This window comes from Coregonus clupeaformis, chromosome 21, assembly GCF_020615455.1.
Source record: "Coregonus clupeaformis isolate EN_2021a chromosome 21, ASM2061545v1, whole genome shotgun sequence".
Taxonomy (NCBI): Eukaryota; Metazoa; Chordata; class Actinopteri; order Salmoniformes; family Salmonidae; genus Coregonus; species Coregonus clupeaformis.
In genome coordinates, this window is record NC_059212.1 from 36,798,527 (window position 1) to 36,823,681 (window position 25,155).

Genomic DNA, 25,155 nt, shown 5'->3' on the forward strand with positions numbered 1-25,155 from the left:
GTGGGCGGAGCGGTCAAGAGGTGGAAACTGGAGACAGTGGTGGTGGATCCCAAGAGGGAGGGGTTAAGCTAAAATGTATGTAAAATGACTATTAAACTGAGAGGTGGAAGGGAGATGCTTTGCAAACCACCTCAGATCTATTGCTTATGTAATAAAGTCTATCCTAATTTTTTTTTTTACTCGGAAATAATTTGGTTCTTTGTTCAGTATATTGATGAATTTGCCACAACAAGCCCCGTGACAAAATTTGTAGAATTTCAGGAAACTAGCTTCAAAACTGTAAAATGTTCTCTCTGCCCCATGGCAAAATGTGGAGAATTTCAGGAAATTAGCTTTAAAAGAGCAACATTTTGTCCTAGGTGAAACACTGCAGTGCAGACATGATGCTGGTGCTTTATTTAAAGGAATGGGAAATTGGAAAAGCTGCAATACATTTATAAATACCAGTAGGCTCAACTCAGATACACATCCTTTTGAGCTAAACTGTTACCCACTGCTGGTCACATCTCATTTCAAAAACCATATGGATTTTACAGGTTGATAGTCCAACTGTATAAACTCTCATTGAAATGTAATGTAGTAGTCTGTAGTGTAATATGGACAGGAAAACTGAAGTACACTCAAGGAAATAATCTTGTGGTTAAAGCACCTAAGTGCTTTTGACCAAAGGGTTTTAGTGTGGTTACAATATTTATACGGTAGAAGTTGATCTTCCTGAATAATTAGAAATGATAGAGAGATGGCAGCAGGTATAACAAGTGTGTAGGAAATATACACTCAGGAGGACATAAGTAATCCAATTGGGTCAATATAGCATGCAATTAAATATTTCTTAATGTCAGTGCAGTATCATACGAACAGCTTTCCTGATACCCCATCTGGGTTCTCTCTCACACACACACCCCTACCTTTAAAGTATAGTACAACAGTCCTCTCTCACACACAAAACATATTAAGGGCTGGATTCAATCCATATCGCAGAAGTATAGCGGAAGATCTGCAATAAATATAAAAGGTCATTTCCGATTGAGCCGACACAGCGTTTATAGTGAATGCAGTCTCCGCGAACACGGGAAAATAGCCTATAATTGTCAATCGCACTATAAAGCGGATCTTCAGCGCTACAGACTGAATAGAGCCCCAAATTCACACAATCACTTGAAACAGACGGTGATAGCCAGGAGGTAAGATAGATGAGCTAACCTGAAAATACAGGAGTTTGCATCCTGAGAGAGCAAGAGAGAGAAAGGCTTGGGTATTGATCTGTGTAAGAATGCCGTTTTACGCCATACGTTCTCTCAGCAGGTAAAAAAAAAAAAAACATCCTTATGTACTGGAAATGTATTGCTACACAGTGTTGCCCCTTTTGACTAGGCCTATATGATGTACATTAGGTTCATCATTTAAACATGAAAAAGTTATGCTCAGTTCAGTTATGACATCTCTATATTTCTAACACTTAATTTATACCATAGTTTATGAGAAAAGGGCAGTCTCCAAAGGGCAGATGCTAGATTCAGTGAGTGCTAAGCCTGGAGAAGTGCACGCTGAAGATGTCACAGTCAACTCCATAACCTTTCACAGGAGCTGGTTGCAGCACAGAGCAGTGATCATGTAGTAGGTAAATTAATTTGTTAAGCAGATGACATCAAATATTTTTGGGGGACCTTGTGCTGTTATTGCTACACATCTGAACATGGTTGTGGTGCAATACAAGTCCTGTTTACATTGGATTGCTATAAAGAAATATCTAAAAATTGAACACAATCATGGCCAAGAGATAATTCCCTTTTTTCATCAGAACACACAGACAGACATCAAACAATAAGATGGCATCCTCTAATTTCTTCTCAACTGTCTTCAGTTGGTTATTTTCCTTTTAATAATGTAGGTAGGTAGAGGTTGTTTCTCTATCAGCTTCCAAGCGGGCGGGGGCACCTCTGGTTGCTATGACAACCAGGTCAGAGGTCAGGGAATCGACTGGGGTCCTCCTTGTAGTTTGCTGGGATGGAGAAGAAGGACTCCTCAAAGTCATCGTAGCGGAACTCTTGGAAGGTGACCGTCGCTGTGATAGTGGGGAACACAGGGATGTCTGGAACACAGAAATAGGAGGGGTTGTTTCCAGCGTTTAATATTTGTCAGTTTCTTAATAATTTCACTTTATTTTTTACTTAGAAATAAAATCAGCCACACCCCTTGACTTTTTCCACATTTTGTTACGTTTCAGCCTTATTCTAAAATGGATTTAAAAAAATAATCATCATCATCAATCGACGCACAATACCCCATAATGACAAAGCAAAAACAGGTTTATAGAAATGTTTGCAAATTTGTAACAAAAAAATAATGGATACACATTTACATAAGTATTCAGACCCTTTACACAGTACTTTGTTAAAGCACCTTTGGCAGCGATTACAGCCTCGAGTCTTCTTGGGTATGACGATTGGCACACCTGTATTTGGGGAGTTTCTTCCATTCTTCTCTGCAGAGCCTCAAGCTCTGTCAGGTTGGATGGGGAGCGTCGCTGCACAGCTATTTTCAGGTTTCTCCAGAGATGTTCGATCGGGTTCAAGTCCCGGCTCTGGCTGGGCCACTCAAGGACATTCAGAGACTTGATCCGAAGCCACTCCTGCGTTGTCTTGGCTGTGTGCTTAGGGTCTTTGTCCTGTTGGAAGGTGAACCTTCACCCCAGTCTGAGGTCCTAAGCACTCTGGAGCAGGTTTTCATCAAGGATCTCTCTGTACTTTGCTCCATTCATCTTTCCCTCGATCCTGACTAGTCTCCCAGTCCCTGCCGCTGAAAAACATCCCCACAGCATGACGCTGCCACCACCATGCTTCACCGTAGGGATGGTGCCAGGTTTCCTCCAGACGTGATGCTTGGCATTCAGGCCAAAGAGTTCAATCTTGGTTTCATCAGACCAAAGAATCTTGTTTCTCATGGCCTGAGAGTCCTTTAGGTGCCTTTTGGCAAACTCCAAGCGGGCTGTCATGTGCCTTTTACTGAGGAGTGGCTTCCGTCTGGCCACTCTACCATAAAGGCCTGATTGATGGAGTGCTGCAGACTTGGTTGTCCTTCTGTAAGGTTCTCCCATCTCCACAGAGGAACTCTGGAGCTCTGTCAGAGTGACCATCGGGTTCTTGGTCACCTCCCTGACCAAGGCCCTTCTCCCCTGATTGCTCAGTTTGACCGGGCGGCCTGCTCTAGGAAGAGTCTTGTTGGTTCCAAACTTCTTCAATTTAAGAATGATGGAGGCCACTGTGTTCTTGGGGACCTTCGATGCTGTAGAAATGTTTTGGTACCCTTCCCCAGATCTGTGCTTCGACACAATCCTGTCTCGGAGCTCTACGGACAATTCCTTCGACCTCGTGGCTTTTTTTTGCTCTGACATGCACTGTCAATTGGTAGAGCATGGCGCTTGTAACGCCAGGGTAGTGGGTTCGATCCCCGGGACCACCCATACGTAAAATTGTATGCACACATGACTGTAAGTCGCTTTGGATAAAAGCGTCTGCTAAATGTCATATTATTATTATATATTATTATATTAATTTAGAGACTCATAGCAAAGGTTCTGAATACTTATGTAAATAAGGTGTTTTAGTTTTTTATAAATTTACAAACATTTCTAAAAACCTGTTTTCACTTTGTTATTATTGTGTGTAGATTTATATATATATATATATATATATATATATATATATATATATATATATATATATATATATATATATATATATAAAATTTTATCCATTTTAGAATAATGCTGTAACGTAACAAAATGTGGAAAAAGTCAAGGGGTTTGAATACTTTCCGAATGCCTAATGAATTTATTTCAATTGACTGATTTCCTTATATGAACTGTAACTCAGTAAAATCTTTGAAATTATTGCATGTTTCGTACATATTTCAGTGTACAATAGATTCATACCAAGCTTGACTGGAAACCCAGGAGGAAGCTTCATTTGAACAAATTCTCTGAGTTTGTTGAAATGCTTGAATGGGGCTATGACCTCCAACACATTCAGTAACCTGGAAAATGACAGAAAAAAGGGTCAGTGCCAAACCCTTATTTTCAATTTATGTATAAATTTTTCTAACAGTACATTACTAGCTTAGATCCTATTCAATCAAACTTAAAATGTATCTACATTTAAATCAGAACCTGTGTGCACAATAATGATAAATACATGGACGCTTCCAATAGCACTGCAGTCAGTGGTGAGACTGATGAGAGATTACTAGCCAATAAGAGGAGGGATTCTACTCACGACTCAATGCCCAGAGGGAAATCCTGGCTCATGGCTACAGTCGCTTTGAAGTTCTTCTTGCTCTCCTTACACACAAGCTCTCTCCCAAGATGAGGTGCCCTGGGGATGAACACACACACTTATCCACTAAGTCAGCATCATTGGCGTATACGTTTGGAGGTAACGATCTTCAATGAAATAACTTATCAATAACTCAATAATAAACAGTGGTTTGAAATTCATCCGTACATTAGCGTCATCTGTGACCTTTCCTAAAAGGAATAAAGCAGGGCTTACTTTCCGTGCTCTGCAGAGATGTACTCCTCCCAGGAGATAGTGTTGGGGTCTGGAGCCGTGAGGGACAGCCTTCTCTGAGGCTGAGGGAAAGACAGAGAGGAAGAAGATCACATGTAGGCTTTCTTTTATGCATCATAACCACATATCCATATTATTTGGTATTTGGTATTTTATTAGGATCCCCATTAGCTGTTGCAAAAGCAGCAGCTACTCTTCCTGGGGTCCACACAAAACATGAAACATGACATAATACAGAACATCTTGAATTTGTTCTGGATTTGGGGACTGTGAAAAGACTCCTGGTGGCATGTCTGGTGGGGTAAGTGTGTGTGTCAGAGCTGTGTGTAATTTGACTATGCAAACAATTTGGGATTTTCAACACATTCATGTTTCTTATAAAAAGAAGAAGTGATGCAGTCAGTCTCTCCTCAACTCTTAGCCAAGAGAGACTGGCATGCATAGTATTTATATCAAACCTCTGATTACAATGAAGAGCAAGATGTGCCGCTCTGTTTTGGGCCAGCTGCAGTTTAACTAGGTCTTTCCTTGCAGCACTGGACCACACGACTGGACAATAATCAAGATTAGACTAAACTAGAGCCTGCAGAACTTGCTTTTTGGAGTGTGGTGTCAAAAAAGCAGAGCATCTCTTTATTATGGACAGACCTCTCCCCATCTTTACAACCATTGAATCTATATGTTTTGACCATGATAGTTTACAATCTAAGGTAACGCCAAGTAATTTAGTCTTCTCAACTTGTTCAACAGCCACAGCATTCATTACCAGATTCAGCTGAGGTCTAGAACTTAGGGAATGATTTGTACCAAATACAATGCTCTTAGTTTTAGAGATGTTCAGCACCAGTTTATTAGTGGACACCCACTCCAAAACAGACTGCAACTCTTTGTTAAGGGTTTCGGTGACTTCATTAACTGTGGTTGCTGATGCGTATATGGTTGAATCATCAGCATACACGGACACACATGCTTTGTTTAATGCCAGTGGCAGGTCATTGGTAAAAATAGAAAAGAGTAGTGGGCCTAGAGAGTTGCCCTGTGGTACACCACATTTTACATGTTTGACATTCGAGAAGCTTCCATTAAAGAAAACTATTTGAGTTCAATTAGATAGATAGCTCTGAATACACGATATGGCAGAGGTTGAAAAGCCATAACACATACACTACCGTTCAAAAGTTTGTAGTAGTACCTGCAAAACACCAGTCTCAACATCAACAGTGAAGAGATGACTCCGGGATGCTGACCTTCTAGGCAGAGTTGCAAAGAAAAAGCCATATCTCAGATTGGCCAATAAAAATAAAAGATTAAGATGGGCAGTCTGAGATATGGCTTTTTCTTTGCAGCTCTGCCTAGAAGGTCAGCATCCCGGAGTTGTCTCTTCACTGTTGACGTTGAGACTGGTGTTTTGCAGGTACTATTTAATGAAGCTGCCAGTTGAGGACCTGTGAGGTGCCTGTTTTTCAAACTAGACACTAATGTATTTGTCCTCTTGCTCAGTTGTGCACCGGGGCCTCCCACTCCTCTTTCTATTCTGGTTAGAGCCAGTTTGCGCTGTTCTGTGAAGGGAGTAGTACACAGCGTTGTACGAGATCTTCAGTTTCTTGGCAATTTCTCGCATGGAATAGCCTAATTTCTCAGAACAAGAATAGACTGACGAGTTTCAGAAGAAAGTTATTTGTTTCTGGCCATTTTGAGCCTGTAATCGAACCCACAATTGCTGATGCTCCAGATACTCAACTAGCCTCAAGAAGGCCCGTTTTATTGCTTCTTTAAATCAGCACAACAGTTTTCAGCTGTGCTAACATAATTGCAAAAGGGTTTTCTGATTATCAATTATCCTTTTAAAATGATCAACTTGGATTAGCAAACACAACGTGCCATTGGAACACAGGACTGATGGTTGCTGATAATGGGCCTCTGTACGCCTATGTAGATATTCCATTAAAGATCAGCCGGTTCAAGCTACAATAGCCATTTACAACATTAACAATGTCTACACTGTATTTCTGATCAATTTGATGTTATTTTAATGGACAAAAAAATTGCTTTTCTTTCGAAAACAAGGACATTTCTAAGTGACCCCAAACTTTTGAACGGTAGTGTACGTTTTTTCAACAACAGGTTATGGTCAATAATATAAAAGGCTGCACTGAACAGTGCAGCTCCCACAATCTTCTTATTATCAATTTCTTTCAACCAATCATCAGTAATTTGTGTCAGTGCAGTACATGTTGAGTGCCCTTCTCTATAAGCATGCTGAAAGTATGTTGTTAATTTGTTTACAGAGAAATAGCATTGTATTTGGTCAAACACCATTTTTTCCAACTGTTTGCTAAGAGCTGGCAGCAAGCTTATAGGTCTACTGTTAGAACCAGTAAAGGTCACTTTACCATTATTGGGTAGCGGAATTACTTTGGCTTCCCTCCAGTCCTGAGGACAAAGACTTTCCTCTAGGCTCAGATTAAAGATATGACAGATAGGAGTGGCTATAGAGTCACCTCAGTAGCTTTCCATCTAAGTTGTCAATGCCAGGAGGTTTGATAACAATAATTGTTCCACCTCTCCCACACTAACTTTACAAAATTCAAACTTGCAATGCTTTTTTTTCCATTATTTGTTTTTTTATGCATGAATACGATGGCTCAGTGTTCATTGTTGGCATTTCCTGCCTAAGTTTGCCCACTTTGCCAATTAAGTAATCATTAAAATAATTGTCAACATCAAATGGTTTTGTGATGAATAAGCCATCTGATTTGATGAAAGATGGAGTTGAATTTGTCTTTCTACTCATAATTTCATTTAAAGTACTCCAAAGTTTTTTTCCATCATTCTTTACAGTTAGGGAAAAAAGTATTTGATCCCCTGCTGATTTTGTACGTTTGCCCACTGACAAAGAAATGATCAGTCTATAATTTTAATGGTAGGTTTATTTGAACAGTGAGAGACTGAATAACAACAAAAAATTCCAGAAAACGCATGTCAAAAATGTTATAAATTGATTTGCATTTTAATGAGGGAAATAAGTATTTGACCCCCTCTCAATCAGAAAGATTTCTGGCTCCCAGGTGTCTTTTATACAGGTAACGAGCTGAGATTAGGAGCACACTCTTAAAGGGAGTGCTCCTAATCTCAGCTTGTTACCTGTATAAAAGATACCTGTCCACAGAAGCAATCAATCAATCAGATTCCAAACTCTCCACCATGGCCAAGACCAAAGAGCTCTCCAAGGATGTCAGGGACAAGATTGTAGACCTACACAAGGCTGGAATGGGCTACAAGACCATCGCCAAGCAGCTTGGTGAGAAGGTGACAACGGTGCGATTATTCGCAAATGGAAGAAACACAAAATAACTGTCAATCTCCCTCGGCCTGGGGCTCCATGCAAGATCTCACCTCGTGGAGTTGCAATGATCATGAGAACGGTGAGGAATCAGCCCAGAACTACACGGGAGGATCTTGTCAATGATCTCAAGGCAGCTGGGACCATAGTCACCAAGAAAACAATTGGTAACACACTACGCCGTGAAGGACTGAAATCCTGCAGCGCCCGCAAGGTCCCCCTGCTCAAGAAAGCACATACAGTGGGGAGAACAAGTATTTGATACACTGCCGATTTTGCAGGTTTTCCTACTTACAAAGCATGTAGAGGTCTGTCATTTTTATCATAGGTACACTTCAACTTTGAGAGACAGAATCTAAAACAAAAATCCAGAAAATCACATTGTATGATTTTTAAGTAATTAATTTGCATTTTATTGCATGACATAAGTATTTGATCACCTACCAACCAGTAAGAATTCCGGCTCTCACAGACCTGTTAGTTTTTCTTTAAGAAGCCCTCCTGTTCTCCACTCATTAACTGTATTAACTGCACCTATTTGAACTCGTTACCTGTATAAAAGACACCTGTCCACACACTCAATCAAACAGACTCCAACCTCTCCACAATGGCCAAGACCAGAGAGCTGTGTAAGGACATCAGGGATAAAATTGTAGACCTGCACAAGGCTGGGATGGGCTACAGGACAATAGGCAAGCAGCTTGGTGAGAAGGCAACAACTGTTGGCGCAATTATTAGAAAATGGAAGAAGTTCAAGATGATGGTCAATCACCCTCGGTCTGGGGCTCCATGCAAGATCTCACCTCGTGGGGCATCAATGATCATGAGGAAGGTGAGGGATCAGCCCAGAACTACACGGCAGGACCTGGTCAATGACCTGAAGAGAGCTGGGACCACAGTCTCAAAGAAAACCATTAGTAACACACTATGCCATCATGGATTAAAATCCTGCAGTGCACGCAAGGTCCCCCTGCTCAAGCCAGTGCATGTCCAGGCCCGTCTGAAGTTTGCCAATGACCATCTGGATGATCCAGAGGAGGAATGGGAGAAGGTCATGTGGTCTGATGAGACAAAAATAGAGCTTTTTGGTCTAAACTCCACTCGCCATGTTTGGAGGAAGAAGAAGGATGAGTACAACCCCAAGAACACCATCCCAACCGTGAAGCATGGAGGTGGAAACATCATTCTTTGGGGATGCTTTTCTGCAAAGGGGACAGGACGACTGCACCGTATTGAGGGGAGGATGGATAACAACAAAAAGTTCTACAGTATTAGTAAAATTGTGATCGATACATGTGGATGATCTTGTTCCTGTAGTGTTTGTAAACTCCCTGGTAGGTTGATTAATAACCTGATAATAGCTAGCAGCTAGGCTAGCTGCAACGCCAAATAGTTCCTCAGACCCGTCCTTGGTCGGCAGGATCACTGGACAGAGACTAGCAATCCCAGCAATTGATGCCAACTGTGTCGCGGGATTATGTGTACCAAAACCACACCTACTCCTGAAGAAGAGACTAAAGACCCAAAGCCTCCCTCCCTCCATCCAAGTCCCTCCCTCACCTCATAGTTCTGCTCCACCAGGTTCCCTCCTTTGCTCAGGCTCTCCATGATGGCCTTGTTCCTCAGGATGTCCTCCTCACTCAGATGCTCCCGGCGCTTCCTGGACTCCAGCACCAGGCCATTCACAGAGTAGAAGTCAGCCAGGAAGTTACCAACCCTCTCCTGCAGAGACAGACACAAGCCAGATGTTTAATAAACTCTGGTGGCTGCGTTATAAACGACACCCTATTCCCTATACAGTACACAGCTTATGATCAGAGATCAACTGTATTATTCCCTCTATATTCCACTGAACAGGACCCAGGACTGGGAAGGGTGCTTACGGTCTTGTCCTCCCTGAAGAGCCAGCCGATCTGACTGCGGGAGAAAGTGATGGACTTGGTGGACAGGGTGGCAGAATAAACGTCGCTGCTCATCAGGATGTCCACCTCCTCCTCAGTCTCCATCTCAGACTCCTGCAGGGACACATCAGTGAATTCTCATGATCATCATCACCATCATAATGACATCACAGAAATCAATAGGTCCCATCTTTATGGGTGACATGGTGAAAGGAGAACTTCTACACACTTTAGATTCCAGATTTTTTTTTGGATCTATTGTGACAATAGCTGAGCTTTCAATCAACCTTTGCCAGGGCAATACAAACATTTGTGTGAGGTTGATTGGCTTGGAGGACATGGTACCAGACCATATAGCTCACCTCGTGGTGTATCCGCTGGTACACCTTCTGCTCGTTGTCCAGGACATAGAAGGACTTAGAGGACGGAGCGTCTCCGTTGAAGATGAAGCTGAGGTCTCCTCTCTGACACTTCATATCTGAGAAGTCTATCAGAGTGGTGTCCAGTCTGTCAAAGGAGAAGAGAGAGAGAGGAGAGAGAAGGAGAGGGATAAAGAGTAATGGGTTAACTCTGGGAGGTGAGTGGTTGCACACACCAGCTATAATCCTCACAACTTGTAGCTGGCGTCTGTGTCAGACGTGTATTTGATTCCATACCTGATGTTGAGCCCCTGCTTGTAGATCTTGCAGTTATCAGATGGCAGAATCCGGGAGAGCAAGGGCACTATGAGACAGGAGAAAGATAATGTAATGATCCACAGTAGTTTACGGATAAGATTAATTAAGATAAACTGCATAGATAATATGTGGTATCATTATGTGGTATATAAATGAACATGGCCGTGGCTAGGCCCTGCATGGTTTTAAAGGGATAGTTATCTACTTCCCCAAAGTCAGATGAACTCATGGATACAATTGTTATGTCTCTGCGTCCAGTATGAAGGAAGTTAGAGGTAGTTCCGCGAGCCAATGATAACTAGCTTAAGGCAAAGACTGGAAGTCTTTGGGTACAGCTTTACTTCCAGTCTTTGCGCTAAGTGTGGGGCACGTCCTGAGGGATCAGCAGGGGGGTCCCCTGTGCTAAGCCTGCGCTAATGCCAGTTAGCATTGGCTCGTAAAACTACCTCTAACTTCTTTCATAATGGACGCAGAGACATTAAAAAACAAAATCCCAAACTATCCCTTTAACAAATCCCTTAGCCGGGACAGCGCCACAAACCCTCTAAGCAATTAACACACCACACTCACAGCCAGGATAGAATGGGAACAGAACAGACTAATTAGATTGGAGAATGAAACTACTTGGTTAAGGTGTCCTCCACTAAGAATAACAATGAATAGAGAGCGTGTGAAAGGAGATGTAGGCTCGATGCAGCTTGTTATTTTAATGTATTGCATATCATGTACCGTCGACTCACCCCAACTTTGAAAGTCCCAGTGAAGCTCCAAGTAGAAGTCACCAAGCTATGAAGATTTTTTTAACAAACTTTGTACATTATTATCTTGTCATGCAAGCCACACACTATCAAACAAAATGCACAATATTCCTTTATAGCTGTAAATTGTTAAAAACATTTAAAAAAGGGGACACATTTATTTTGGTGAGAAGTAGGTGCTGTTATTTTGGACAGATGCTGAGGTTGGAGAGAAAGGGTAAAGAAAGGTATGGACAGATAGTGGTAGTGAACTGATACTACTACTAGGTACGGATCAAACATACAGTGGGGTCCGAAATTATTGACACCCTTGATAAAGATGAGCAATAATGAGTTTATAAAATAAATAAATTCAAATACTGAGATATACTGTATGCAACAAAAAAAACTGAAATGATATTCTTTTATACTAATTAAATTGTTGAGAGAAAGAGATTTTGTTTAACAAGTAATATTTCTTACCTCAAAAAGGTAGGGGTCCAAATTATTGACAGCCTTAAAGATTCTTATAAATGAAGTTGTCAAAAGTTTAGTATTTGGTCCCATATTCCTAGCACGCAATGTCTAGATCAAGCTTGTGACTACAAACTTTGAGAAAAAAAGTATTACTTGTTAAACAAAATCTCTTTCTCTGAGCAATTGTATTAGTATAAAATAATATAATTTCCCAATTGTTTGGAGCATACAATATATCTCAGTATTTGTATTATTTATTTTATACAGTCATTATTGCTCATCTTTATCAAGGGGGTCAATAATTTCGAACCTCACTGTATGTCAAATAGGTTCAGACACTTTTGGAAATATTGAATTTATTCCACTGTACCGGCAAAACTAAATTTAGCGCAGCTCAAGTACTTTGACATAATGTATGGAGTGCACAGATCCTATGTATAACCGGATGCTGTAGTAGGCTAGCCCAGTTGGCTGTCAAAGCCTCACCTCCTTCAGCGCTCTCAGCAGCTTGGGCCTCTTGTCCGCCACACTCTCTCTGGACTGCTGCTTCAGCTTCCGCAGTATGGCTGTGACTGAGGATGGGAGAAGAGGGAGATCACAACAAAGCCATAGCAAGGTACTGATATACAACACCATACAAGACATAGCCAATATATTCCATAGCCTAGATATTCTATATGTGCAAGTTTCTACCCTGAGACCACACACACAGCAGAAGGGATTACACTGGCAGATGATCTTGCAAAAAGCAACTTTCAAAAGCGTTACACAACACTAAACCTAAAAGAAGATGAGCTTTGTAAACCCACGCGTCAATGACAGTGAGAGTTGTGAGCCAGAGAAGAAAAAGGAGATACCCAGCCAGTCAATGACAGAGTGATAAATCATTCAACCAAGTGATTTACTGTAACAGTAATCCGATGGGTTTTTGCCTGATACTACCTGTTGCACACAACAAGCTTCCATTCCTCCTGTCACAAGGGGATTGATGGCTGATTTAAGATTAAATCTTCAACCCTGTTACAGTCAACCCTGTTACTTTATTTGGCACTTAATAGACACTTACTATAGTCATGTTTTATGTAACCTCTTGAGATGGGAAAGTTGAACATGTGCTCTTCATGACAGAATGTTACAATTATGTGAGAAAACATATTTTTCCACCAAGTTACACTAACCAAAAGGGACTCCTTTCGTGGAACGACACCTCTCTCTTTCTGCATCTGTCTCTTATACTGAACAAATATATAAAAACGGAACAATTTCAACGGTTTTACTGAGTTACAGTTCATATAAGGAAATAAATAAATTAGGCCCTAATCTATGGATATCACATGACTGGGCAGCGGTGCAGCCATGGGTGGGCCTGGGAGGGCTTAGGGCCACCCACTGGGGTGCCAGGCCCAGCCAATAAACATTTGTTTTTCCCCACCAAAGGGCTTTATTACAGACAGAAATACTCAGATTCATCAGCTGTCCAGGTGGCTGGTCTTAGATGATCCCGCAAGTGAAGAAGCTGGATGTGGAGGTCCTGGGCTGGCGTGGTTACACGTGGTCTGCGTTTGTGAGACCGGTTGGACATACTGCCATATTCTCTAAAACGACGTTGGAGGCGGCTTATGGTAGAAAAATGAACATTAAATTATCTGGCAACAGCTCTGGTGGACATTCCTGCAGTCAGCATGCCAATTGCACGCTCTGTGGCATTGTGTTGTGTGACAAAACTGCACATTTTAGAGTGGCCTTTTATTGTCCCCAGCACAAGGTGCACCTGTGTAAAGATCATGCTGTTTAATCAGCTTCTTGATATGCCACACCTGTCAGGTGGATGGATTATTTTAGCAAAGGATAAATGCTCACTAACAGGGATGTAAACAAATGTGTGAACAAAATTGGAGAGAAATAAGCATTTTGTGCGTATGGGAAAATTACTGGGATCTTTTATTTCAGCTCATGAAACATGGGACCAACACATTACATGTTACGTTTATATTTTTTGTTCAATATAATAAGCCCTAGTATTCTCTCTTTTTTTTTAACCATTTCTTATTGTTGTTGGATTGTCGAGAAGGAACCTGCAAGTAAGCATTTCGTTGGATGATGTATACCATGCGTATCCCATACATACGACTAATACAGTGAGGGAAAAAAGTATTTGATCCCCTGCTGATTTTGTACGTTTGCCCACTGACAAAGACATGATCAGTCTGTAATTTTAATGGTAGGTTTATTTGAACAGTGAGAGACAGAATAACAACAACAAAATCCTGAAAAACGCATTTGTCAAACATTTTATAAATTGATTTGCATTTTAATGAGGAAAATAAGTATTTGACCCTACTGCAAAACATGACTTAGTACTTGGTGGCAAAACCCTTGTTGGCAATCAGAGGTCAGACGTTTCTTGTAGTTGGCCACCAGGTTTGCACACATCTCAGGAAGGATTTTGTCCCACTCTTCTTTGCAGATCTTCTCCAAGTCATTAAGGTTTCGAGACTGACGTTTGGCAACTCGAACCTTCAGCTCCCTCCACAGATTTTCTATGGGATTAAGGTCTGGAGACTGGCTAGGCCACTCCAAGACCTTAATGTGCTTCTTCTTGAGCCACTCCTTTGTTGCCTTGGCCGTGTGCTTTGGGTCATTGTCATGCTGGAATACCCATCCACGACCCATTTTCAATGCCCTGGCTGAGGGAAGGAGGTTCTCACCCAAGATTTGATGGTACATGGCCCCGTCCATCGTCCCTTTGATGCGGTGAAGTTGTCCTGTCCCTTAGCAGAAAAACACCCCCAAAGCATAATGTTTCCACCTCCATGTTTGACGGTGGGGATGGTGTTCTTGGGGTCATAGGCAGCATTCCTCCTCCTCCAAACACGGCGAGTTGAGTTGATGCCAAAGAGCTCAATTTTGGTCTCATCTGACCACAACACTTTCACCCAGTTCTCCTCTGAATCATTCAGATGTTCATTGGCAAACTTCAGACGGGCATGTATATGTGCTTTCTTGAGCAGGGGGACCTTGCGGGCGCTGCAGGATTTCAGTCCTTCACGGCGTAGTGTGTTAACAATTGTTTTCTTGGTGACTATGGTCCCAGCTGCCTTGAGATCATTGACAAGATCCTCCCGTGTAGTTCTGGGCTGATTCCTCACCATTCTCATGATCATTGCAACTCCACGAGGTGAGATCTTGCATGGAGCCCCAGGCTGAGGGAGATTGACAGGTCTTTTGTGTTTCTTCCATTTGCGAATAATCGCACCAACTGTTGTCACCTTCTCACCAAGCTGCTTGGCGATGGTCTTGTAGCCCATTCCAGCCTTGTGTAGGTCTACAATCTTGTCCCTGACATCCTTGGAGAGCTCTTTGGTCTTGGTCATGGTGGAGAGTTTGGAATCTGATTGATTGATTGCTTCTGTGGACAGGTGTCTTTTATACAGGTAACAAACTGAGATTAGGAGCACTCCCTTTAAGAGTGTGCTCCTAATCTCAGCTCGTTACCTGTATAAAAGACACCTGGGAGCCAGAAATCTTTCTGATTGAGAGGGGGTCAAATACTTATTTTCCTCATTAAAATGCAAATCAATTAATAACATTTTTGACAAATGCATTTTTCAGGATTTTGTTGTTGTTATTCTGTCTCTCACTGTTCAAATAAACCTACCATTAAAATTATAGACTACTAGACTATTAGTACTGCCCCAGTCACACTGGTCAGAGTTTGGCTGACTTTGCGTGTCCTTGCTGTACTGTGTGGATGGAGCCAAGCTACTGTCTCCTCCGCTCCCCTCCCCGCCCACTGCGATCTGACCTTCCCATCCCTGACCTCTGTCCCCAGTCTGCCAAAGCATCCCTACTGCAGGACTGGAGCCGCATACTAATACATGCTGGGGTGACAGGGTCATAGCTCTAACCCGCTCAACATTTAACAGGGAATTTAATAGAAGGGAAATAAAGATTTGTACATTTCTTTTCAGTATCTTTGGGTAATATATTTTGAGGTATATGATTTGCCTAACATTTACAATTACTTGCTTTGGATTTATTATAAACTAGCCCATTTATAATATTATTTCATATTATGCAGCTTATGATTTTTCTTTTGCTAACAAGGCATTAAACAGAAAAAACTGAGCAAGCTAGTAAAGCCCATTCAATCCTCTACACTACTCCCACCATTAAAAAAAACAAAAACAGGGACACTCCACTTTACATTTACATTTTTACATTTTAGTCATTTAGCAGACGCTCTTATCCAGAGCGACTTACAGTTAGTGAATACATATATATATATATATTTTTTTATACTGGCCCCCCATGGGAATCGAACCCACAACCCTGGCGTTGCAAACGCCATGCTCTATCAACTGAGCTACATCCCTCCCGGCCATTCCCTCCTCTACCCTGGACGACGCTGGGCCAATTGTGCGCTGCCCATGAGTCTCCCGGTCGCGGCCGGCTGCGACAGAGCCTGGATTCGAACCAGGATCTCTAGTGGCACAGTTAGCACTGCGATGCAGTGCCTTAGACCAATGCGCCACTCAGGAGACATCGCTTAACTGGCATTCCTAACAAATCCACATAAACAATACACATAAAATGTAACCTATATTAAGACCTCTAGTTTACAGTGCTGTGTTAAATGCATTAGAAGCATGGGCATTAAAGTGAACAGACAGAGAGCCAGGGCGCCAGCCAGCTGTAGAGCTGCTCAGTGCCCCCTCAGTCACACTAAGCCCTGGGCCAGGCTGGGTTCCAGGACGTCTGGAAGCAGACAGAGCGTGCAGAGAAAATCCCCTGCTCCCTGCATGGCTTTGGCTGGCTAGCTGGGCCAGCCTACAACCCAACTGCTCAACAGCATCAGAGAGCAATCGGTCAGTCTACAGCCTAACAGGACCCGGTTTTCATGAGCTGAAATAAAATATCCTAGACATTTTTCAAACGCACAAAAAGCTTATTTCTCAAAAATATTGTGCAAAAATGTGTTTCCATCCCTGTTAGTGAGCGGGGCCATGTACCATCAAATCTTGGGTGAGAACCTCCTTCCCTCAGCCAGGGCATTGAAAATGGGTCGTGGATGGGTATTCCAGCATGACAATGACCCAAAACACACGGCCAAGGCAACAAAGGAGTGGCTCAAGAAGAAGCACATTAAGGTCTTGGAGTGGCCTAGCCAGTCTCCAGACCTTAATCCCATAGAAAATCTGTGGAGGGAGCTGAAGGTTTGAGTTGCCAAACGTCAGTCTCGAAACCTTAATGACTTGGAGAAGATCTGCAAAGAAGAGTGGGACAAAATCCCTCCTGAGATGTGTGCAAACCTGGTGGCCAACTACAAGAAACGTCTGACCTCTGATTGCCAACAAGGGTTTTGCCACCAAGTACTAAGTCATGTTTTGCAGAAGGGTCAAATACTTATTTTCCTCATTAAAATGCAAATCAATTTATAAAATGTTTGACAAATGCGTTTTTCAGGATTTTGTTGTTGTTATTCTGTCTCTCACTGTTCAAATAAACCTACCATTAAAATTACAGACTGATCATGTCTTTGTCAGTGGGCAAACGTACAAAATCAGCAGGGGATCAAATACTTTTTTCCCTCACTGTATTAGTCGTATGTATGGGATACGCATGGTATACATCATCCAACGAAATGCTTACTTGCAGGTTCCTTCTCGACAATCCAACAACAATAAGAAATGGTTAAAAAAAAAGAGAGAATACTAGGGCTTATTATATTGAACAAAAAATATAAACGTAACATGTAATGTGTTGGTCCCATGTTTCATGAGCTGAAATAAAAGATCCCAGTAATTTTCCCATACGCACAAAATGCTTATTTCTCTCCAATTTTGTTCACACATTTGTTTACATCCCTGTTAGTGAGCATTTATCCTTTGCTAAAATAATCCATCCACCTGACAGGTGTGGCATATCAAGAAGCTGATTAAACAGCATGATCATTACACAGGTGCACCTTGTGCTGGGGACAATAAAAGGCAGTTTTGTCACAACACAATGCCACAGATGTCTCATGTTTTGAAGGAGCGTGCAATTGGCATGCTGACTGCAGGAATGTCCACCAGAGCGGTTGCCAGAGAATTGAATGTTAATTAACCATAAGCCGCCTCCAACGTCGTTTTAGAGAATTTGGCAGTACGTCCAACCGACCTCACAACCGCAGACCACGTGTAACCATGCCAGCCCAGGACTTCACATCCGGCTTCTTCACCTGCAGGATCGTCTGAGACCAGCCACCCGATGAAGCTGTGGGTTTGCACAACCAAAGAATTTCTGCACAAACTGTCAGAAACAGTCTCAGGGAAGCTCATCTGCCTGCTCTTCTTCCTCACCAGGGTCTTGACCTGACTGCAGTTTGGCGTCGTAACCGACTTCAGTGGGCAAATGCTCATCTTCAATGGCAACTGGCAGGCTGGAGAAGTGTGCTCTTCACGGATAAATCCCGGTTTCTACTGTACCGGGCAAATGGTAGACAGCATGTATGGCGTCGTGTGGGTGAGCGGTTTCCTGATGTCAACATTGTGAACAGAGTGCCCCATGGTGGTGGTGGGGTTATGGTATGGGCAGGAATAAGCTACGGACAACGAACACAATTGCATTTTATTGATGGCAATTTGAACGCACAGAGATACCGTAACGACATCCTGAGGCCCATTCATCCGCCACCATCTCATCATGTTTCAGCATGATAATGCACGGCCCCATGTCGCAATGATTTGTACACAATTCCTGGAAGCTGAAAATGTCCCAGTTCTTCCATCCATGGCCTGCATACTCACCAGACATGTCACCTATTAAGCATGTTTGGTATGCTCTGGATCGACGTGTATGACAGCATGTTCCAGTTCCCGCCAATATCCAGCAATTTCGCACAGCCATTGAAGAGAAGTGGGACAACATTTCACAGGCCACAATCAACAGCCTGATCAACTCAATGCGAAGAAGATGTGTCGCGCTGCATGAGGCAAATGGTGGTCACACCAGATCCTGACTGGTTTTCTGAGCCACGCCCCTACCTTTTTTATTAAGGTATCTGTAACCAACATATTCATATCTGTATTCCCATTCATGTGAAATCCATAGATTAGGGCCTAATGAATTTATTTCAATTGACTGATTTCCTTATATGAAATGTAACTCAGTCAAATATTTTTAATTGTTGCATGTTGCGTTTATATTTTTGTTCAGTGTATAATACGGTATAAAACCATAGTTTGTCTGTCCCTGACGAGAGGGATCATAGTCCCGGTATAAAAAAGGTTGAAAAACACTGCTTCAGATAGAAAATACCCCAGATCCTTACTCATCTGTCGGTCTCCATAGCTGATGGCCTCTGCCAGGGGGCTCCAGCCCTGGGCATTCTTCACCTTCACAGGGGCATTATGCGCCAGGAGCAGGAGGGCACACTCTGCAGCACAAAAAAACACACACAAACATTACAATTTATCAAACATCAACACGCTACTTTTAGATTAATTAATTGTTTTTGTTTTCAAGTCTAAGCCAATCACCCACCTCCATGGTCTTTGTACTTGGACGGTGAATTCTCAATACTGTAGTTAATGATAACAGTATATCACGTCAAGTAACGAGACGTCTACTGACCCAAAGGGCGTTCGATATGGGACCAGCCGCTGCCATGCTACTATGAGACTACTAGAATATGTAACACTGCAATCTGCAGAGGTCAGACAGGATGAGCTCAGTACAGCAGGACAGACAGGGAATTTATCCCAGAAGAAACCCACATGGAGGATTTACTAGAGGAGAGCTGGAGAAAATGTTGATTATGTAAAAAAAAAAAAAAAAACCTGGCAGGTAGGATGACTTGGTGACATGCCAGATGTGGGGCATCATGCCCTGCAACATGGCACATTTTCCATGTCATTTCCTGGCCTTAGGCTTATGGTGCTTTCAAGCTAACTGGGAACTCAGAAAAAAACTAGGTCAAATCATGACATCAGTGATCTTCAGGTTGGAGCTCTAGAAAGATTCCAGAGTTTCCGACTTCATTCTGAGTTGGATGACCGTTCGAATAGATTTTTCCCAATCTGAGCTGTTTTTTATTCCTAGTTCCCAGTTGTCTTGAACACACTTAAGTCGGAGATTTCCAAATTCCCAGTTGTTTTGAATGCGGCATTAGGCCAGAGATGAGAGTATGAGCAAAAAAATCCTGTCAAACTCTGGTGTCATGTAGATGTTTAGAGGAAAGTAGTACAGAAGTACTAGTCAGTCTGCTCCCAATGGGAAACAGTTGTTTGCATGTCTCGGTCCTGTTCAAATAGGTCTATGTATGTTATTCTCCATATCAGATATTCTTGATCACAGAAGTCAAAGCCCTTACCTTTGTGACCCATCATCACAGCTAAGTGAAGAGGTGTGTTTCCTAGAAAGAGAGAAATCGACCAGTTATGAGATTATTGATGTCACAGCTAGTGCAGGTGCACATGGACAACACAGGTTTGGTAAGCAAGTGCTGACTATGTTGGTCACAAAATTGTCAACTAAAATGTAATGGATGCAAAAGTAGAAGTGATAACCTATGTGATTTCCTAACTCAATTCCATGTACTAAGTTTGGGTTACCATGCACACTCACCATGCACATCTTTCTGGGAGATGTTCTGGGTCCGAATGAGTGAGGACAAGCGACGCACATCTCCTCTGAACACGCATTCGTGAACAGGAATTTCCAAATTCAAGTCCTCATTACCATTGGTCAGAATGATGGGGTTCTTGTTATAGTCATCGATGATGGTGCCAACTGATTGATTGGCATTGATGTTGTTTGCATTGATATTCGATAGCTGCTGCTGCAGTACCATAGGTTTCACCGTCTTGTTATGGTTCTTGTTTGATTTGTACGTGATAGTGGTACCGTTGGGTGTTGAAGAGGTTATTGTCCCATTTGTAGATTCATCATATGTTTCCATTAACGTTATATCCCCATCCTTACTAGGCTTGTTGTTATGGTCTTTCCGCAATGTGCGAATCTTTTCTCCGGTCATGATTTAACGTTACTAGCTACCTAAGATTAATATTGTATTATGTTGACTGGTTGTCAATGACAGCTGCAATATCTACCTTACTAGCTAGCTATTTACCTAACCTAGATAGCAGTTTTTGTAGCATATAATGGATGTGGGTGCGGTGTTACAACAACAGAAACAACACACGTAAAAACAAAACAAATGGAAAATATACTCTCACGATTGTTAACATTCGATTAAGAATGGAAATACCAAATTATTCGGCTACATCCTCGATAACACTCGTTTCAAAATGTCCCCATTGCATCTTGCAGTGCGGTAGTTTGCTTGCTAACGTTAGCTAGCAAGATTAGAAACCTTCCGATTGAAAAGCGTTCTTATTATATTTCAGTGGTGAAAAGACCATCTGCCATCTTCCGCTTAGTATCTCGCGAGAATGACAAGCATCAAAACCACATTGCCTTAGGTATCGCGATAATTAGTTGAATAGCGTCTTTTATTTTCTAGAAACACTAAATAAATATTTAACGAACACAAAATATATTGTAATAAACTCGTGATGATACATGCAATGTAAAATGACCACCGTAAGGTATAATTTACAGTATTTGTTCTCAAACTTGAATCTGGCAATATTTTCGACGCCTACTAGGGGTCTTGTATTAACACATCTACGTCATCTAGACGCGCCATGTTTTTGTTGTTTGCCAAGCTTTCAGAAATTTTCTTTTGAAACGCAATGAAATAATGCCTCCAAAGAATAAGCAGAAGAAAGTGATAAATCAAGATGAACTGCGTCGGTTAATGAGAGAGAAACAAAGGCAAACGATAGATAAGAAGAAGCGTGTCGAATCCCCTTATGCCAAGTACAACAGTCTTGATCACCTTAGCTGCGTACTCTGCAACGAGCGGGTAAAGAATGAAATATTGTGGCAGACTCACGTTCTTGGAAGACAGCACAAGGAGAAAGTTGCCGAGCTCAAGGGGTCTAAACAAAGTCCTACAAGTCAAGGACCCCAGCCATCGCTGAAAAGGAAAGCATTGGATTCTGAAGACACGAATGGGAGGAAGTCTAAACCAGTGGCAGGTAACGAGCAGGCATCGACATCCGGGCTGCCTGATGATTTCTTTGCGAAACCTGCCCCGCCGGGGCCGAAGAAACTAACTGGGATTTTGAAAAAACCGACATCTGCTGGACTGAGTCTTCTGGCCGGAGTCTATAATGAAGACGATAACGAAGAGGAGGCTGGTGACTCTTCTGACCAGAGGGCAGCCTCCAGCTCGGGTGTGCTGAAGGGGGCACCTGCCCCAGGACTCCCAGCTGATTTCTTTGACAACAGCACCATTCCAGCTGTCCCAGCTGCCTCTCATTCCGGGTCTATCCTCAAACCAGATGAAACTGAGAAGAGTGTGGAGAAGAAGGAAAATACTCCTGAAGCACTACCAGAAGGCTTCTTTGACGACCCAGTGAGAGATGCCAAAGTCCGCAATGTCGACGCTCCCAAAGATCAAATGGATAAGGAGTGGGAAGAGTTCCAAAAGGAAATGCGGCAGGTGAACACTAAATCAGAGGCCATTGTAGCCGAGGATGACGAGGAGGGACGTTTTGAGCGTCAGATTGATGAAATTGATGAGCAAATAGAATGTTACCGGAGGGTTGAGATATTGAGAGATAAGCGAGATGTGGTGAAGAAGGTTGTGAAGGAGAAGACCGAAGACCAGGAAGACTCCAGGGGAAGCGATGAGGAGGATGAAGAAGAGCTGCTCCACTTGTTGTCAAGGGACTGGAGGGCCAAAGGGGCCCTTGCTTAAAATCCCTGGGGCCTTTTGACCCTATCAGTGTCAATGTTTCTCCAGATTGTAAATAAAAGAGCAAAGTTGCAAAGGAAGCAGCTTCTTTCCTCTCTCTATGTCAATGACAAACCTTTGTTGAGGATATTGAATGTCTAAAAGTGTTGTCTTCTACAGTTACGTCTATATAACTTGCTCTTGTGGTAAATGCCATTTTTCTACTGTCACACACATGCAGAAATCACCATGTGTATGAAATACTGTACTATCATCACTCATAAAAATTTTTTTGTTGGGAGCCAAATCCTCAATTCTCATTCCTGGAGCCCTCTCGGATTACACACAGCTCAACACCAATCAACCCCATGATTAAATGCAGACTAACATAGTTTCTGCTGTGGTTGCACAACAAATATACAATCACAGCTGAGACCAAATACACAAACAAAAACCATTTACGCCTGTCTCTTCCTCCTTATCGGAACCTTGGAGCATACTGGTAGGCCTACATGATACACAATACTCTAAAACAAAAACTAGAGTCCTTTATAAAGAACCTAGACTAGAATACTATCTATATAACATTTGAAAGTATGGAAACTAAACAGATTGTCAAATCCTTGTAGTCCACATTTTCATTTAATTATTGCTCACACAACACGTTCATACAATTCCCACAGTATCCCCAACGCAAACAGCTTTATAGGGACAATATTCCTGTGGAAATCAAAATGACAATTCAAAATCTGTTTGCCCTCATTTTTTGTTCCAGAATTCCACCTGATTATCCTGCAAAACAAAATTACCCTCAAACAGTCCTTAATGTTAAATCGATAAATTAGACATTAATGTTACATTATGAGCAACATGCAAAGCACAACTTAATACAATCATTTCCCTTACAATGTACGATGCTGAGGATTTTCTACAGACCTCTAGCTATATAAAGCAGCCCCCCACCCCCACACTCCCAACAAGTCAATCTTACAGGATGCCATATTAAAAAGTCTACCATATTTACATAATACAACAGTTGAGTTGACATGTCCTGATTTGTAAATTTGCATTTTATAATGTATGAAAAATGTATGCACTCACTAACTAAGTCGCTCTGGATAAGAGCGTCTGCTAAATGACTAAAATGTAAATGTAAAGGCCCACAAAAAGTGACAAAGTTAAGAGGGACCAGTGCTTCTATAACTACCTGTTACATTATCACAGCCAGGGGTGCCTACTTTGGTCTCTTCATCTGTACTACACACAACACTAATATACAGCAAATTGAAGCTAACACTCCACTTGTATAAATCCATTAACATTGTATTATTTCTACAGTGGGGAAAATAAGTATTTAGTCAGCCACCAATTGTGCAAGTTCTCACACTTAAAAAGATGAGAGAGGCCTGTAATTTTCATCATAGGTACACGTCAACTATGACAGACAAAATGAGAAAAAATCCAGAAAATGTAGGATTTTTTATGAATTTATTTGCAAATTATGGTGGAAAATAAGTATTTGGTCAATAACCAAAGTTTCTCAATACTTTGTTATATACCCTTTGTTGGCAATGACACAGGTCAAACGTTTTCTGTAAGTCTTCACAAGGTTTCCACACACTGTTGCTGGTATTTTGGCCCATTCCTCCATGCAGATCTCCTCTAGAGCAGTGATGTTTTGGGGCTGTCGCTGGGCAACACGGACTTTCAACTCCCCTCCAAAGATTTTCTATGGGGTTGAGATCTGGAGACTGGCTAGGCCACTCCAGGACCTTAATGCTTCTTACGAAGCCACTCCTTCGTTGCCCGGGCGGTGTGTTTGGGATCATTGTCATGCTGAAAGACCCAGCCACGTTTCATCTTCAATGCCCTTGCTGATGGAAGGAGGTTTTCACTCAAATTCTCACGATACATGGCCCCATTCATTCTTTCCTTTACACGGATCAGTCGTCCTGGTCCCTTTGCAGAAAAACAGCCCCAAAGCATGATGTTTCCACCCCCATGCTTCACAGTAGGTATGGTGTTCTTTGGATGCAACTCAGCATTCTTTGTCCTCCAAACACGACGAGTTGAGTTTTTACCAAAAAGTTATATTTTGGTTTCATCTGACCATATGACATTCTCCCAATCCTCTTTTAGATCATCCAAATGCACTCTAGCAATCTTCAGACAGGCCTGGACATGTACTGGCTTAAGCAGGGGGACACGTCTGGCACTGCAGGATGAGTCCCTGGCGGCGTAGTGTGTTACTGATGGTAGGCTTTGTTACTTTGGTCCCAGCTCTCTGCAGGTCATTCACTAGGTCCCCCCGTGTGGTTCTGGGATTTTTGCTCACTGTTCTTGTGATCATTTTGACCCCACGGGTGAGATCTTGCGTGGAGCCCCAGATCGAGGGAGATTATCAGTGGTCTTGTATGTCTTCTATTTCCTAATAATTGCTCCCACAGTTGATTTCTTCAAACCAAGCTGCTTACCTATTGCAGATTCAGTCTTCCCAGCCTGGTGCAGGTCTACAATTTTGTTTCTGGTGTCCTTTGACAGCTCTTTGGTCTTGGCCATAGTGGAGTTTGGAGTGTGACTGTTTGAGGTTGTGGACAGGTGTCTTTTATACTGATAACAAGTTCAAACAGGTGCCATTAATACAGGTAACGAGTGGAGGACAG

The 25,155-nt window shown here is 42.2% G+C and overlaps 2 protein-coding genes across 2 annotated transcripts; one reads left to right on the forward strand and one right to left on the reverse strand.

Moving 5' to 3' along the window:
• Positions 1–377: 377 nt before the first annotated feature.
• On the reverse strand, positions 378–21,157 carry LOC121535331 (ankyrin repeat domain-containing protein 13C). The gene is made up of 13 exons (XM_041842292.2): positions 20,314–21,157; positions 20,060–20,101; positions 19,019–19,123; positions 12,190–12,275; positions 11,230–11,275; positions 10,469–10,535; positions 10,175–10,319; positions 9,795–9,926; positions 9,472–9,633; positions 4,551–4,630; positions 4,275–4,373; positions 3,935–4,035; positions 378–2,092 (listed from the first exon to the last, which is right to left on the reverse strand). Exons 1-13 carry the CDS (start codon positions 20,720–20,722, stop codon positions 1,962–1,964), a joined length of 1,605 nt encoding a protein of 534 aa, XP_041698226.1. The 5' UTR covers positions 20,723–21,157; the 3' UTR covers positions 378–1,961.
• A 159-nt stretch (positions 21,158–21,316) lies between these two features.
• LOC121535332 (zinc finger protein 830-like) lies at positions 21,317–22,609 on the forward strand. The gene has a single exon (XM_041842293.2). The coding sequence runs from the start codon at positions 21,452–21,454 to the stop codon at positions 22,514–22,516; it is 1,065 nt and encodes a 354-aa protein (XP_041698227.1). The 5' UTR covers positions 21,317–21,451; the 3' UTR covers positions 22,517–22,609.
• Positions 22,610–25,155: the final 2,546 nt, after the last annotated feature.

Excerpts from the sequence above, each read along its gene's own strand:
- LOC121535331 (XM_041842292.2), bottom strand. The coding sequence starts at position 20,722 with ATGACCGGAGAAAAGATTCGCACATTGCGGAAAGACCATAACAACAAG. Across the intron at positions 11,276-12,189 it reads TGCTGAGAGCGCTGAAGGAG|CTTGGTGACTTCTACTTGGA; the intron begins GTGAGGCTTTGA and ends AAATCTTCATAG. Across the intron at positions 10,536-11,229 it reads CTGGGACTTTCAAAGTTGGG|TGCCCTTGCTCTCCCGGATT; the intron begins GTGAGTCGACGG and ends CCTGTCTCATAG.
- LOC121535332 (XM_041842293.2), top strand. The coding sequence starts at position 21,452 with ATGCCTCCAAAGAATAAGCAGAAGAAAGTGATAAATCAAGATGAACTG.